The sequence below is a fragment of the Condylura cristata genome, unplaced genomic scaffold (assembly GCF_000260355.1).
Source record: "Condylura cristata isolate star-nosed mole 26May11 unplaced genomic scaffold, ConCri1.0 scaffold00002, whole genome shotgun sequence".
Taxonomy (NCBI): Eukaryota; Metazoa; Chordata; class Mammalia; order Eulipotyphla; family Talpidae; genus Condylura; species Condylura cristata.
The window spans coordinates 43,097,585-43,111,135 of NW_004567103.1; the positions used below are offsets into that span (position 1 = coordinate 43,097,585).

Below are 13,551 nucleotides of genomic sequence, written 5' to 3' on the forward strand. Positions count from 1 at the left end.
AGAACAGGCAGATCTACGAAGTACACTGCTGAGGGAAGCAGCGGGCGGGTCAGGAGAGGTCTGGCTCGCCATGTGGTCTCCTCCGGGTAGGAGGCAGGCCGGGAATCGAACTCATGCGGAAGTGGCTTCAGATTCTCAGTGCTGTGCTTTAACCCGCTGCGCCACCAGGGAGGGCCATCTAACTTGCAATGATTTTAACCTTTTCATGACTTTGTATTTCATTTATACTCATGCTGAAATTTAGTTATTTACAATTTCAGCATGTTTCCTGTATAAACAAAAGGCAGATTACCTATTTACTAACAGTAGTTCCTTAACAGTTTACTCTGTTGGTAAAATATGGAGATTTTGTTTTGGATTTTGCTTGCAAAGTGTGTAAACCTCTATAAATTAATAGAACCAGTCTTCGATAGTTGGATACATGAGTTTTCTCTCATTACTTGATCTGGAAAAAATTTTATTGGTTCATTTACCTGAAGGATGTAGGATCAAATCTTTCATTATTTGTATCTATACAATATTTTGGTTTAGAAGTAAGCACTGTAGTAGAAAGGAATAGCAATAATTAGAAGATACTGTATAATACCTGTTTGTTTTAATTTAAAAAAAAATTTTCCCTACCCCAAGTTTTAAATTCTAGAGGGGGTAAAAGATAGTAATGATGCCACCACTGCTTCATGCATTTTATCCGGGGTTTGAGATCTACTACTTCTTTTTTACCTCCCTCTACTTTCCCATCTGTCAAGGGGAGGTAGAATAAGTACTATCATGAAGATCAAATGAAAGAGGGTAGAGAAATGTGTGTAGTGACTACATTGTGCAAATGATAGTCATTATTCATGATGTCAATCATCTAAGTTTGCAGGGTATGTTTTTAGACATGGGATAGAACTAGAAAAGACAGATGCGATGCCCTTGCAGTTGTAGAATTGGTGGTCCAGCAGAGGCGACAAATATGAAACAAGTAATAAGTAGTTAAAATGTGAGAATAAGATCATTCCCATTCATTTTGTAAAATAACTCCGTTATTAATCTTGTAATTTTTTTTTATTAATTTATTTGTGCATACAGAACTGAGGTACAGGCCAGAGGCTCTGGGGCGGCAAAAGGCTTCACCATAGACAGAGTGGGGAGCAGAACAGGCAGATGGAGGAAGTACACTGCTGAGGGGAGCAGTGGGCCGGTCAGGAGAGGTCTGCCACGCCATGTGGTCACCTCCGGGGCAGGCTGGAATCGAACTCAAGCGGAAGTGGCTTTTGCTTCTCAGTGCTGTGTTTTAACCCACTGGTCCACCAGGGAGGGCCTAATCTTGTAATTTTTTTTAAAAACATCTAGTTATTAAATTGAACTATTTTGTTTTCAAATGGAAGTTTTTGCATCCCTGTCAACTCTTGGAACTATGGTAGGAATTTTGATTCTTACTCATTGATTTTTGTAAAGACTAAGCTTGAAAATAATCCTGTTTCACTGAGAAATTCCTCAAAAAAAAAATTATCCAACAAGAGTTCTTGTAATTGAGGGTTGAAGGCAGTGGCTAACCCAGAAAGTTGAAGATAAAAAAAATTAGTGGAAAATGTGGTCATCAATCCATGGCCAGATAGCATGAAAAGTTTTGGTTTATTAATCTGTTGGCTTTCTTGTCATGATTATATCAGTCTGATCCTGCTTCAGATAAAGTGTAAACAATATTATTTATTTGTAATTAAGTAATCTCATTAATAGAGTGGAGTAGTGGCACAGATAATGCCAAAGTACTTTACATTTTATTAATTGACTAGATAATTTTTTAGCATCTGCTTACCAAATATATTTTAATTTACAAAAATGTTAATTGTTCATATTTGAATGGGACTTTTATATTCTCAGTGTTTTCATGTCCCTTATTTCACACAATCTTCAAAATAACCCTGGAAGATGGTTAAAATAAAATATACTAACAAATAGATAATACTATCAGAAGGGATTTGGATGCTGAATCCAACCAGTCTCATTTAAAGTAATCCACAGAGAAAATAGAACTATTATAATAATATGTCTCTTCTCATTTAATATTAAATCTGTTTATGGATTAACACCCCTTCAGATTCACTTTGGTTTAAGCAAATCCGGTTTTACATATCTGTATAAGTGCAAATATGCCTTTCTCTGTTAACATTTTCTTATTTCCACGCTAAGGTTTGTATATAGAACCTTTAGGAGTCTTCTCATTATATTTTATGAATGTCTTTCAACTTCTGCTTGTCTTCAGATCTACCTAGAAAAATTTCAGAATGAGAGTCATGATTTATGCAATCACTTTATCAATATAGTCATGCCTGTCTTCATATAGAAGATGTAAAGCATCTGGATACAAGAATACAGTTCTTAAACATTTGGATTCATTTGTTGACCTTTATTATGTTTATTATAAATGACTTAGAAACCACTGGGATTTAGCCTCTTCTGCCTAATTCAATTAAATAACCTTTACCTGCATGAGCCTCTTTTTCATTCTCTCCTTGATGAGATCTTGATCACTAGCATATGCTGCCCTGTAGCTCAGCTAAATTCATTTTTTCTCTCCCAGTTCTTTCATCCAAACATCACTTGAGCTTCAGTTCAGGGTCATCATTTGGAAAATGTTTATATCATTGCAAAATATTTTAAATCAAGATGATGTAAAAGATTGAACTTAATGTGTTGGGGATTTTTTTCTTTACTTGACCATTTAGGTCATTTAAAAGGTATAAGGCAAAAATTGGTATTTGAATTTTCAAAAAAGCCAACATATTTTTGTATTATATTGTTTAGGTATGTGTAAATTATAATGTTCAAGTGTTTTGTTTTTGTTTTTTTTTAACTTCCTCCTCTCCTAGCCTTTATCACTTGTTTGCTCTGTTAGATATGACTCCAATTAAAATTCAGTTACCATGCATATAACAAAAACTGAATACCTTATCTTGTATTCCTTAATGTTCATTACCATTGTTAGTAGCATCCTCACATTTCTAATGTTAATGAACCAGGTAGTCTTAATTAGATTAATGGACAGAATACCAACTGTTAAGTCTGAAACATAGAAATTGATGTTTCATTTATTGATTTCAAACCTATTTAAAAAGCCATTTTGAACACAGAATATACACACATACATACATAATTTAATTTTGAATATGTGGGTGTACAATTCTAATTGTTAATCCTCGGAATTACTTAGTTTACTTTGTATTGATTAAATAGATCAACTCAACTTCTTTCAGGACTTTTATCTAATACAGTTTATTACATTCTGCATATTTCAAAATAATGGTTTCTGATAAGGCCTACATCTGAATTTTTAAAAATTCTGATTGAAATGATGCTTAAAATATGTCAGTTTTTAATTTGTAATAATAAAACTAATAGTATAGCTATGTCGGTAAAAACCTTTAACCAATTTTATTTATGTAAACTATTATTCAGTATTTTTTTAACCTCCTGGACATACAGTTTCTGTAGTTCCTTTGAAAATATAACTGTGTACTCAAGCTGAAAGATTAATCCCTTGAGAAATTTCCAGGCTGGCATAAATAGCAAACAGGTAAAACAAATTATAATCCAGTGTGAAAAATACTATGTAAATATATGTAATCATACATGCAGACCCAAATATTAAAGTGTCTAAAATATATGTAAACATGAAAATTAGGGGTGATTGTGAATACTTAGAAATAATAAGTACATGAATTCAATAAACTACTAATATTTAAAAAATCTTAATTTACAAATACCTCTTATTTTTGTGGATTTACATTAGCCCTTAACTATCCAGATTTCTGTTCATGAACCCAAAATTAAATGAGAAAATATGGTTAACAGGTGTACATAGAAAATTCAGGTCCGTAATTTGCATTCCTCGATGTCATAACCAGAAAGCTGAGTTTAGGATAATTTAGCAGGCCAGATTCCTTAGGCATCATTAAGTGATAAGTGACAAACAAAATAGAAATAAATAAAAGTTAAACAGTTAAAGTCTTTTGATAGGTTCCTCATACCTCATAACAAGCTATATAACACTATTAAAGCACAGAATAAAAAATGGTACTCGTATAACTTAATAGAGAAATTAATCAGTTATGTTTAGAATATCATGTTTGAAACAAGAATAGATGTATAGTGATCAACGTACAAAAAGGAAATTCAGTACACTTTTAACTTTTTATAATAAACCATTATTTAGAAGTTTCCTTTCTATAAAATGCTGCAATTGCTTTTGTCAGTACTGCTAATTATAGCTTTTTTAGTGACACTATTAATGAGCAACTTTGATACGAATAATCCAGTATAAATTATCCCCCCAAAAAAGTTTTCTCTCTGCTAGATAAATTTAATTTTGAGACTCATAATCTACAGTTTTTCTCATTAACTTCTCTAATATGACGTAGAACTGGATGTATATCTTTGGATAAGAACATGCAATCATCTATAATTCTGGTACCTGAGACTATCCTTCACAGTAGCTTGAACCCGGAAATATTTAAATGTTTTGACCAATAGAAATACAGGGGCAAATCAGAAGTAATTAGTTAGTTGGACTCACTCAATTTGGAACTTTAACTTAGATTAATACATCCCAAATACTTAAACACTCATTCTGTAAAAAGGAGTAAGACAAATCACCTTTGATTTATTAGATTTATATTTAAATATGTACAAACTCCCTAGGTCAAAGACTCCTAAACCCCTGTGTTTCCTGGTTCCAGTGTCCAGTGCGGTGCCTTGCACTGCAATTTAGGGATCTCTATTTGTTAGTACAGTTTGCCCTGTGGAACTTTTCTTAGTTTTTAGAATACTAGCAACTTGTATAATTGAGTTTCCAGGATAAATTTTTCATTTTCAAGTGAATAGAGTCTGAAAATTTATCCGATGTCTTCGATGTTTGTGTTTTCAAAAAGAGTAGGTAATATGTTAAACTGTCTTCAACCTGTAAGATATAAGCAGTCCCAAGGCAAATGTTAATGTAAAAACTTTGAAATATGTTGTCCAGCTGTGTGGTATTACCTTATTTAAATTTTTACAAAAGTTGCAATTTTTATGCAAATGCTATAATAGGAAAACTAATGTATACTGATTAAACACTTTAAAAATATATTATTCCTTGACATTCTATTAAGGATGTCCAATTCATATCTTTATCTTTCTGGTTTTAAACAGTAAAAAATACGTTTAGTTTGATGTTAGTAAGGTACATAAGTTTTTTCTTCTCCAGAGTGAAGTCACCCTGCTGAGAAATGAAGTGGCACAGCTGAAACAGCTTCTTCTGGCTCATAAAGATTGCCCTGTAACTGCCATGCAGAAGAAATCTGGCTACCATAGTGAGTAATGTTGCATTACCTACAGCCTGAGGCTACCTCAGTGAGATACTGCCAGAGTGAACCAAGCTACCGTTAAAAACATGACTGCAGATCTAATATTTAATATTAAAGATCAAAATTCTGCAGTTACTGTGCAGTGAAGTGTTTTTACCTCTTAGTTCCTAGCATTTTTTTGAGGGGTTGGTATAGATCAAAAATGCTTAATAACTTAAAATGTATTAAGTGCAGATGATATTTATCATCTCAAATTAAAGCTTTTGTCTGAAATGGAGGCTATTTTTTAGTTTCCACTCAATAATGAGACTTTGTTTAAATGAGCTGTCTTCACTAATAGTATATAGTATCCAATTGTTTATTCTTAGTTATTAGTCAGTGTTTTTATTGTGAACCTTTATATTGGGGGTATTTAGTCATAAAAATGCTAAAATAGAACAGTATTTAAATTACCTGCTTATAAGTTTCCTCTTAAATGTTTTACAAAAAGTGAAATTCTTCTATTTTCAGCATTTTAGAGGTTAATTGTGTTTTTCCTTCTTACAATGCCCTCCTTTTTTGATAAGATGCACAGTGTTGGAACCAGCTGTTCTCTTGAATAAATGGCCAATTTTGTCCATCGTACACAAATTTGTAACAAATAACAGAACTGGGAATGCATTAGGCAACATTCATAATATATAACCCACAGCTTTCGTTTTTATGATATAGTGATATTTCAGGATATTTGTAAATGTGAAGATTGTTTCAACCATATGTATCCACTTCGTTTTAATTTGCCAGTGTCAGTAATTCAAAAGAAAGAAACATTTTGTATTGGATGCAAATAGTTCCTCAGGTGCTCACAATAAAACTTAATGGCCACCATCTTTACTTGTAGTCATTGTAAGCAGTTTCATCAGAATGGGCAATATTTTTTAATTTACAAGATTGAGTAGATTTAGCAACTCTCTATTGCCATATATATTTAGAACATTGATTTTTGTCAGTTTTCAGCATATAAATCTGTCCTTTGATATCTAGTCATTTTGACAGGACATTGAAACACATTGAGGAGTAAATTGGAACTATATAGAAATATGTTTGGGGTTTGCATTAACAATGATTGCTGCAGGGATGAGACCATTATGGCTCCCGTATGATTTTACATAATTTCCTATAGAAGCTACTGAGTTCAGCATTATGCATACATGATTTTCTTAAATGAGAATTCTCTTGAATTTTGATAGTTCAAAAGGAACTACACAGAATATTCTCTGAAATTAAAGGGAAATTAACTGCTAAATTGCATTAAATTAAAAATTATTGGGGCCTTCCTGGTGGCCTAGGAGTTAAGTCTCAGTGCTAGCACCGTGAGAGCCTGAGTTTGATCCCTGGCCAGGGAGCTGACGCATATGGCACAGCAGATCTCTCCTCTTGCCTGCTGCTCCCCCAGCAGAATATTAGAGTAAATCCACCCATCCTTCATCTCCTAGGAATACAAGCCATTTTATAAAAGATTTTTAAAAAATGTTTAGAATATGTGTTTATGTTATACCTTAAGTAAATGAAAATGTAGATAAGTAAGTTCTTAATAAATATTATACTGTTGTGAGAATGCAAAAAATGTTCAAGGCCATTCTTTTTTTTAACATCATTTTGTCACTCTTTCCATCTCAGTTGTAATCCCCATCACCAATTTATCCATGTGCCATCACCATAGTCCCGTGTACTACCCTCCCCCCCATTTTTGATCCCATTCCCTACTCTACCCCCTTAAAATGTCTCTGGAGTATAGTTGTTCATTATTAATTTTTTTTTCCCCCTGGTCCTTTATGCTCCTGCTATGAGTGAAACCATCCAGTATTTTTATTTTTCTTTCTGGGTTATTTCACTAAGCATGATTCCTTCCAGGTCCATCTATGTTGCTGCAGAAGGTATGTGTTTATCTTTTTTGATTGCTGAGCAATATTCCATTGTGTATATGGACCACATCTTTTTAGTTCAGTCGTCATCTACTTTTGGGCATTTGGGTTGATTTCATGTCTTTCCCGTTGTAAATAAAGAAGTAGTAAACATGGGGGTTGAGATTTTTTTTTTTTTTTAAATTATTCCTACATTTTTCCCTGTTTGGTCATCTTGATAATCAAATTATAGCATAAAAATAATCTTCTATCTTGGGAACCAGTTGGATTTTACAGAAATGTTAAAGTTTCTGGTTTCAATTTTGAAGATTTTGTGAAAATTAATTTCTCTGTTTAATAGTTCAGTAAGTATAGAGAGGGCTAGGTGAATATTTAAATTTTGGAGAAAAGTAGGGAAATTTGTAAATGCTTAACATTATCTTATTTTGTAGCACAGAACAATTGCTAATGGTGGTGACCTGTAATAAGGGTTAATTTGTTCAAAATATTTATGAAAGAAAAGTGGGTTTTTTTTTACCATTTTTTTAAAGATTTATTTATTCATACAGTACTGGGGTACAGGCCAGAGATGCGGAGGTTGAGAGAATTCACCAGAGACAGAGTGGGGAGCAGAACAGGCAGATCGACGAAGTACACTGCTGAGGGGAGCAGTGGGCGGGTCAGGAGAGGTCTGCCGCGCCATGTGGATCACCTCCGGGGCAGGCGGGAATCGAACTCATGCTGAAGTGGCTTAAGCTTCTTAGTGCTGTGCTTTAACCCACTGCGCCACCAGGGAGGGCCCTATGAAAGAAAAGTTTTATAGAAGTTAAGTGATTTTGCAAAATCTTGCAGGTAATAGTAACAGTATAAAGTCATAGGGTCCCAGCTTTAACATTTAAAGTCCCAAATCCTATGAAACCTATTAGTCATAGAATAACCTTGAGAATAGTCATATAATATACAATGTAATTGAAAATGTGAACATTTTTAATGTGTAGGTTCCATGAAGAACAAAGTACACAAGTGATCCTATGGCCACTTATTCATACTCTTTAGATCTCTGGGCATAGTTAAAACTTATTAGAATCTATAATTATGAAAAGGACAACTTCATGGGTCCCATATTTTCCTTTTTTTAAAAAAAGATTTATTTATTTATGCATACAGAGCTGGGTACAGGCCCGAGGTGCAGGGGCGGTGAGAGGATTCACCAGAGACAGATTGGGGAGCAGAACAGGCTGACTGTTGAAGTATACTGCTGCGGGAGCAGCAGTTGGGTCAGGAGAGGTCTGCCCCACCATGTGGGTGACTCCCCGGGCCAGGGATTGAACTCTCACTGAAGTGACTGCAGCTTGCTTGCAGGGCTGAGCTTTAGCCCTCTGTGCCACCAGGGAGGACCCTAGGAGCTTATATTTCATTAATGAAAATAGTTATGAACATAGAGAATTTCAGAGGTTGATTATCAGACATCTGGTTTCTTAATAGTTAAGTAGAGCTGGAAAAGCTTTGTTGAGTACAGTAAGATCTCTTGTGTCTTTCTAGTGCTTATGAGTATACTAGTAATTTTTTGCTCATAGAACTGGACTTAAGTACAGACATCACATTATGAAAGTAGTTTACATACAAAGTTAACAAGTACATAATTTATAACTGAGTTCCAGATTCTGTATATAGCTTTATATAATTCTGAAAGTCTGGAGATAAACTCGTCTCTTTAAAATTTATTGTTTCATTTTGAGTTATTGCCTCCACTACTTTTACACATCCTTTTTTCCACTCATCAGATTAAATAATCCTTTACCATTTTTGAAAGCTAGCATGTGTATTCCTAGTGCTGAGAATACATGAGAAAATGTGTAAAAAGAGACAAGTCTTTTTAATTTTCTTGCCAGTTATTCTGCCATTGTCAGTGTTTTGAACACATAGCTTTTGTATTGGCCATTTTAAATAACTATTAAATATAACATTCATTATTGCTTGCTCATAAAAGTACCTTGTTTAACTTAAAAAGAAATTCTAGTTAAGATTTCTTAAATTATATTGAGGTCAAATTTTTACAGGGATATAGTTTTGTATAGATGCCCCATTTTAATGATGAAGGGTCTGTCTGTAGAGGTAGGGTTCTGTCTCATTAATATATTTTACAATCTCAAAAATGCCTGGACTTGAGGTAAATGGGTCAAAATTCAGAAAACACTCAACGTGAGGAATTTTATTTGTGCTAAATTTGTGCACAAGATTCTTCCCCTTCCATCTTCCACACTGCAGATCATAGGATAAGTCCTACTTTGTGGGAGCCAGCCTTTTAGTAAGCAAGCAGTCCAGTATGCATTTGATAGAGGAGTACTTTGTCACTTCTAAACACTAAAGAAAAATTATTTTATTGCCAAGTAAAAACGAGGTGCAAAAGAATCTATCAGTATCTTACTGCTTGTGGAATATTCAGAAGTGAACAAAGCTAAGTAATGTGTAGATATACATACCTAATATGGTTACGCCTCAAAGAAAACAAGGGAGAATGGTGATTACCTTTGGTGGCAAGAGGATCCGCTAGGAGGCATCAGTGTTATTGGCTGTGTTCTCCTTATTAGGGAGCTGGGTTCACAGGTGTTCACGTTATCCTTAGATCTCATAACTTCATACACTTTTTGTATGTGTTATGAATATGAAAATTTTTCACTAAACGAAATTATTGGATTCTAGTCTGTAAAATAAAATGTAGGAGATTCGTTGTTTCTAAAGCCTTAAAATTGGTAATTTATTTTCACAAATATTTTTAATACACTTTCCTGAATCTTTTCAATTCTAGTGTCTAGAGTTGTATTATGGATTTTTTTTTTGAGTCCCAATTAATTCATGCAACTGTAACAGCTGGTGGCATTTAGATTCTAAATATTGCTTATTCTCATGTGAATGCATCATTAGAATCAGGTGTTGTAATCATCCATTGCTGCAGTAGATGAAGAGTCAGCCAGAATAAATATAGTTCTAGAGAATTGCAGAGGGAATAATTTGAAGATAGAATTTGTATGTAAGAATTCATTTGTTTATGCTTGTAAATTTTCTTATCTTTTAATAAGAATGATGGAAAGGCAAACTGACTGGTTTTGTTGAGCATGTCGCTTGATAAGTGATTATATCCAGAAAGGCTATATCCCATATTCCTGCTCCATTTTCTTTCTTAGCACTAGTTAGCTTTGTTCTTTGAGACACTGGGCTCCCAGTTATTTCCATGTGCATGTGCCTTCATTCAACTGTTGTAGATAAAATTACTTACTTCCTGACTTGGTAGCTACCTCAGTTACTCAGTTACAGTCATAACAACCTCTAAAAATTGATTTTGTAAAAGTGCCTTCTTTCTAACTGACTGATACATTCTCACAGATGTTTAAGAAACATTTTTCTCAGATGTTTAAGAAACATTTTTCTTTTTTCCACTCAGCTGCTGATAAAGATGATAGTTCAGAGGACCTGTCAGTGCCGAGTAGTCCACATGCCGAAGCTATACAGCATAGTTCTGTCAGCACGTCCAATGGAGTCAGTTCAACTTCCAAGGCAGAAGCTGTAGCCACTTCAGTCCTCACCCAGATGGCGGACCAGAGTACAGAACCTGCGCTTTCGCAGATTGTTATGACTCCTTCCTCCCAGTCACAGCCCTCAGGAAGTTGATTAAAAACCTGCAGTGCAACAGTTTTAGATACTTATTAGTGACTTCAAAGGAAATCAAGGAAAGACCAGTTTCCATTTATGCGAAATCTGTGGTTGTAAATTTTTTTTTTTACTTGAAATTAAATTTGGCTCTAAAGTTCATGTAGCAGCAGTTGATGATCAGACTGAACAACAGTTTTTAGTCTCTGGAAAAAAGACTGATTTTGCTTTTTTTATGAATACTGTTAGATTTATTAATTTTTCTGTGCTAAATGTGTAAATTGTATTATAATTCATTGTGGTTTATTTCATTTTTAATTTGGTGGTATTTTAATAAATGGGGGTGTTACTGAATCTCTCTTCCCACTTCCATTTTTTTGACCACCTCTTAACCCTCAACTGTGATAGTAGTTATCATTTATACCAAAGTTCCACATAGTCCCTCTTGACTTTGTATGTTAACAAGGTCATAAAGCACTAGCAAAAGAAAGAAATTTGCTTTTAATCTTTTTGCCTTTTATTTTGCACATTATGCAAAAGAAAACATTAAAGAGAACACTTTTTAAGTGAGTGAAAACATGGTAAAAGACATACAGTGCTTTATGCACCCTCTTAAACTGAAGATTGCTAAGAATAGTACATTTTCTTTAAGATTTTAAATAGATATGAAATTTTGGATCCTTTATCATTTCAAAATGACTATTTTTTGCGTCTTAAATTCAGTATTTTAAACCCTATGTTTTGAGGCTACTAGAATATGAAATTACATAATATACGATACGGGGTTTTCAGATACCTAATAATGTTTTTGAAATTAGGTTTTTGGCTGTTTTCGTTTGTTGGGGTTTTTTTTGTTTTGTTTTGTTTTTATTTTATTTTATTTTATTTTATTTTGCAGATTTCAGGTTGCAACTTGAGAAGTTTATGCATAATCAAGTATGGTATGGTTGCCAGAAAAGCCTAAAAATTACTACTTAGAAAATTTAAGACTGTTTACCCCCATTGTCTTGTATTTGCAAGCTAACTTGTACTTATTCTTGTGAAAGCACTGTCATCTTTTAGTAGCAAATTTTGATAATGTTTCTCGTGGGAAAATAAAAACAGTATCTATCTTTAGAACAATGTAATTATAATGTGGGAAGCAAGAATGAGAGAGAGTGTATGTATATGTGTGTGTATGTGTCTTCCAATAGTTTATGCCAGCAATCTTTGCTTGAATGTTTAACGATGCCTTCAGTGTGATGCTGGCCAATAGATGATTGCAATTTAAAATGTCATTAATGTGCAGGCTTGGATAACTAACATTCCATGATGTAGTTTGTTTCTGATGACATGATTGTAGGTACACTTTTCTCATTATCCAGTCATCTGTGGGATACTGAGTTTTCTAATGTGCCATTATCTATTTTTATTCTGCAGTTACGTTCAAAACACAGTACAATATTTTAAAATAGACTAAATTGTTAAAAAAATAAAGTAGTAGATGTGTGTAAACTTTGTAAAATAGTTGAGTCCTACCCAGTAGCAACTTTTGGCATTCAAGCAGGATTCCATTATGTAAATATCTGTAATGCATTTATAATAAGTTGTGTAGTTTGTTCTGCATCCATACTACACTATTTACTAAGGTCTCAGTGCCATCTCCTTATGAGACTGACATTTTAAAAAACCTGTATGGAATATCCTTGATAATTCCAAGAAACCTCCCACCTGCCTAAGTTCCAAGCTGGGAAACATTCAAATTATACAAATGACATTTCAGGACTTTCAGTATGAAGATGATAGGAACTTTATTGTTTGGCTTATTTAAAATGAGCATTTTTGTTGCCAATTCCGTTTTGTTTTTTTTTTTTAACTGATTTTCTAATTTTAAAGAAATCAATTTTCAATCATGAGTTTGCCATAGTTGTGTTTAAGGAGTTGATCTCAAAGGCACAAAAACATGAATTCTGTGAGAAGGTATTTTTTATGTAGTTTGAAAGGGTTAGGAAAAAGCCTCAATTTTTTCACTTTCCAGTCATGCATTTTCCTTTCATTTTATTATTTATGCAAGTTTAAGTTCTTTTGTAACAGGAATTCTTGCAACTGTAAAATAAAACTACATAGGTGTAAGAAGTCATGTAAACGGTTAATGAGCTTACCAAGACTAGCAAAACTTTCATTGTAAATCAATCTGTATTCAGCAAATAAAGATCATTATTAGTTGTATAAACACAAATTCCAGTTTGACTTTCGGATGTCACACTACTTCTGTACCTAGCATTTTGAGTCCTTATATTTGCAATGTTACACAAACTGTACTATTTTCTTTTATGTGCAGTTTGCATGAGTAAACCATCAGAGAATAAATTCTATCTTTAAATTATGTTCATAATTTGCTTGTTCTTACCTGTCTTTCATAAAAATCACCTGATTTCTCCCTTCCCCTCCTCCTTGCCCTCCAATTTAGGTGCTTATTACCTTAAAAAAAAAAACTCAAATTCTCTGTGATAAAATTTTTTTTTTGAAGACCCTTTAACTGCAGGGTGTTCAGAACTTGTTCCTCCTTTCTACATTCACTTTAATCATAACAATGAACCTTTCATTTATGCCCCTTATCTCCCTGAACCCCAGATCCACCTGCCTCGGGGACAGTCTAAAAACATCTTAAACACAGCATATCCAACACTGAGTTCTTAAGACTGCTCTTACCC

General features: G+C 33.6%; 1 protein-coding gene across 2 annotated transcripts in view; it reads left to right on the forward strand.

The window, feature by feature from the left end:
* Positions 1–13,232, forward strand: part of ATF2 (activating transcription factor 2) — a 69,686-nt gene extending 56,454 nt beyond the window's left edge. For both annotated transcript variants that reach the window (XM_004674506.1, XM_004674508.1), the window contains 2 exons: positions 5,228–5,333; positions 10,653–13,232. In XM_004674506.1, the coding sequence (XP_004674563.1) occupies positions 5,228–5,333; positions 10,653–10,879 (333 nt within the window). In that variant the 3' untranslated portion in view covers positions 10,880–13,232. The remainder of the gene's footprint in view (positions 1–5,227; positions 5,334–10,652) is intronic.
* Positions 13,233–13,551: the final 319 nt, after the last annotated feature.